Below are 2,971 nucleotides of genomic sequence, written 5' to 3'. Positions count from 1 at the left end.
TGTTTTTCAATCTTTTGCCAAGAGGCCAGTACCCGATTAATGAGCACGAAAAGTATCTTTGTTTGTGAAAATGAAACACCAATTAGAGTGTTCCTGTGACTGCACGAAATTCTTGAAATCCTCCACGACGATTTACGGCGAAAACGGAAAATCTCAATGTTCGTAATTACATATTATTAGCTCAATCTGCATCAGATGTATGAAAAGTACCAAAACATGTCCCAATTTTATATTGAGAGTCTAATGAGAATATCCTTTTTTTGCAACCATAAATACGGTTTTCGTTTCATGAATTGTACGTAACTTAATCTTCTTGAGGTAATAATTAAGAATGGAAGAGAAAATGGCAAAAGAACAAAAAGAAAACGATTGAACAATGAAATTATAATCTCATTAAAACAAAAAACATCAAATTACAAAATCATATATATTCATAGACATATAGAGCATCCTATTCAACTAGAATTCCCAATGTAAGTTGAGAGATTCTTCAAATACAAAGGTCCAAATCCATTCAAAGGGATGACAACCCTGAGACTAAGTTTGATCAATAATTGGGACATGGGACCGACAAATCTATGGCCAATAATCGTTCTCCTTCTTGATCCCACACATTATCCACCGTACACGTGTCACTTCACAGTTAGCCTATGGCCGATAGCTTACTGGCATCCCATTCCCACCAAACCATATTCCCTTCCCTTCTTTTCTTGTTCTTCTTCGTCTTCAGTTTGACCAAAATACTCGCAGAATAATACCCCAAAAGCAAGAACAGAACAACAAAGTACAATACAATAATCATGTAGCTACCGCTACTTCTTATTTTGCCCTAATCTTGGTTCTTTTGCTCAATTTAAAATCAACCTGATGAACACTCTCACCGGATGTTTCCGATCTATGCATCATATCCCAGGGTCGAGCCCACCATCACGCGAGACGCCCAGACCCCGCGATATGATGTATTGGATCAGAAATCCCTTATACTTACATGAATTTGCAAACTATCGAACATATCCTCACCCTTAGTATTATTACATGCGGACACGATGCGTTCCGCATGTAAATAATACACGATATATCTGTATCTATGTCTATGCTATGATCGGGGATGATATAATATATGGTGCATGTGTCATACCCAGAGGGCGCCTACTTCTACGAGCTTAGGCACGAGGTGGCCGCTAAGGTGGAGGGCCACGAGGGAATCGACCCCCCCGATGCACGTCCCGCCGATGAACACGGCCGGGGGTGGCTGGGTGGTGTGGCCAGCGTTAGGGGACAACGGATCGCAATCGGGGGCTACCGGGAGGGCAGCGATCTCGTGGTCGTCCAGCTCGATGACGGTGGGGTTGACGCCGATGGTGGCGAGGAGCTTCTTCATGACGTGGCACATGCAGCAGCCGGAGCGGCTGAAGATGATTACGGGGTGCTCCGATATCAGCCGCTGGATCTTTTCCTCCGCCGACTCGGCCCCATCGATGGAGAACGAGGTGGCATAGGGGGAGGGGGAGGTGGTGGGGGACGGGCTGAGGTCGAGGTGGGCGAGGTCCGCGGAACAACGCTGCTGGAGGCCTTGCATCTCCGGCGGAGGGATACGGAGAGACGGATTGTGTGTTAACGGTACAGGAGGGAAAGAGAGGGCGAATGGAGGAGAGCAAGAGTACGTGCGGGAGTTATATAAATCAGACAGACAGGGACTGAGAGATCCAGGGACGAATCCCTGCACCTGGTGCACCAACACGGTGGCCCCACCAGCTGCTATCACTCATTAGTCATAGATACTACAGACAGTAACAGCCAGTGCTGGGCTTTCATGCACCGGGCTCAGGGTGAGTTTATCGGGAAGAGAGTGAGGAGGAATGTGGCTGATGTCAGCAGGCAGGCACCGTAGCATACGCAATAACATTAAACGGCGGTTCTTGGGATCCAGAGCTACAGGGGAGTCGAGGAGGCTCGCTTGCTCACTGGGCGCGTTGTACACACGCGTAATAATTCTGATGATTTCTCTAAGCTTGAAGTTGTCAGCCGCACGAAAATTACTGTCAGTAAATAAGATGAAGATGCCTTGCAATTTAGGTCAAATAACGTATAAGCGGTCTTCATGCGATCAGCCAATGCAAGTATTTCTGAAGATAAGTGTGTTATATACCAATAGTCAACCTCCAAAACAGGCACGAAACTTGAGATCCCATAGCTATTGCAGCCTAGTGAAGACGCCTCAAAGCAATGTTACCAACGCTATAAGCTTCGATATCTTTTTAACATAATCGAAATCGTTATCCACTCTATATATTCCTCGAAAAATATTTGATTACATTTGTCGGAAAATCCTCTTGTTCCTTTGGAAGCATCGTACCAACATTTTCGTAATGTGAGTCCAACCACAAAAGTTGATCTAGTTCTTGTAGTGAAAAGGATAGTATGCAACTATTTTTCCATCAAGTTAGCTCATGATACAATTAATTATGACATAATTTGTTATCAATCCTACGATTCTTTTAGATAGAATTTTCAGTGGTTTCTGCAGTACTCCAAAATATTCAACTATCAAGTTCTACTTGAGCCATTCAGATTCGACCATTGTTTCACCAAAACTAGCTAGGTATGTACGTCAAATTATGATCCCAACTGTATAGCGTTCACTTTGGAAGGCCGATGAGAGAAGCTCAAATGCGATGAAAAATTAAAACGACCGGTCGCAAAATAATAATGGTTTATGCTTCTCTACCATATAAATTTCAGAATCTTTATGCTTTCGCAATCACTTTTAGAAACTAATTAAGCTTATCAACCAAAGCCTCGTTCAATACCAAGAAGAAATTAGTTTAAGAAACTTTTGAAAGAATTTGATCCTGAACTTTTATAAGAAGAGAGAATTGTGATTTGTGAATGTACATGCGTCATTTCAAATTTCAACAAATTATATTTTCTTGTCAGAATATACTATCATATTAAAAGCTTGACGATGATT

The 2,971-nt window shown here is 42.8% G+C and overlaps 1 protein-coding gene across 1 annotated transcript; it reads right to left on the bottom strand.

The window, feature by feature from the left end:
* Window positions 1-369: 369 nt before the first annotated feature.
* On the bottom strand, window positions 370-1,817 carry LOC116187109 (glutaredoxin-C6-like). Its single transcript, XM_031515708.1, has one exon. The coding sequence runs from the start codon at window positions 1,577-1,579 to the stop codon at window positions 1,133-1,135; it is 447 nt and encodes a 148-aa protein (XP_031371568.1). The 5' UTR covers window positions 1,580-1,817; the 3' UTR covers window positions 370-1,132.
* Between the last annotated feature and the right edge of the window lie 1,154 nt (window positions 1,818-2,971).

Source organism: Punica granatum, chromosome 8, assembly GCF_007655135.1.
Source record: "Punica granatum isolate Tunisia-2019 chromosome 8, ASM765513v2, whole genome shotgun sequence".
In the NCBI taxonomy this organism is placed as follows: Eukaryota; Viridiplantae; Streptophyta; class Magnoliopsida; order Myrtales; family Lythraceae; genus Punica; species Punica granatum.
Note: the sequence above shows the minus strand (reverse complement) of the source record. Positions and strands in the feature narration are given on the sequence as shown.

What these genes read in the sequence shown, in the direction of transcription:
- LOC116187109 (XM_031515708.1), bottom strand. Translation starts at nt 1,579, where the DNA reads ATGCAAGGCCTCCAGCAGCGTTGTTCCGCGGACCTCGCCCACCTCGAC.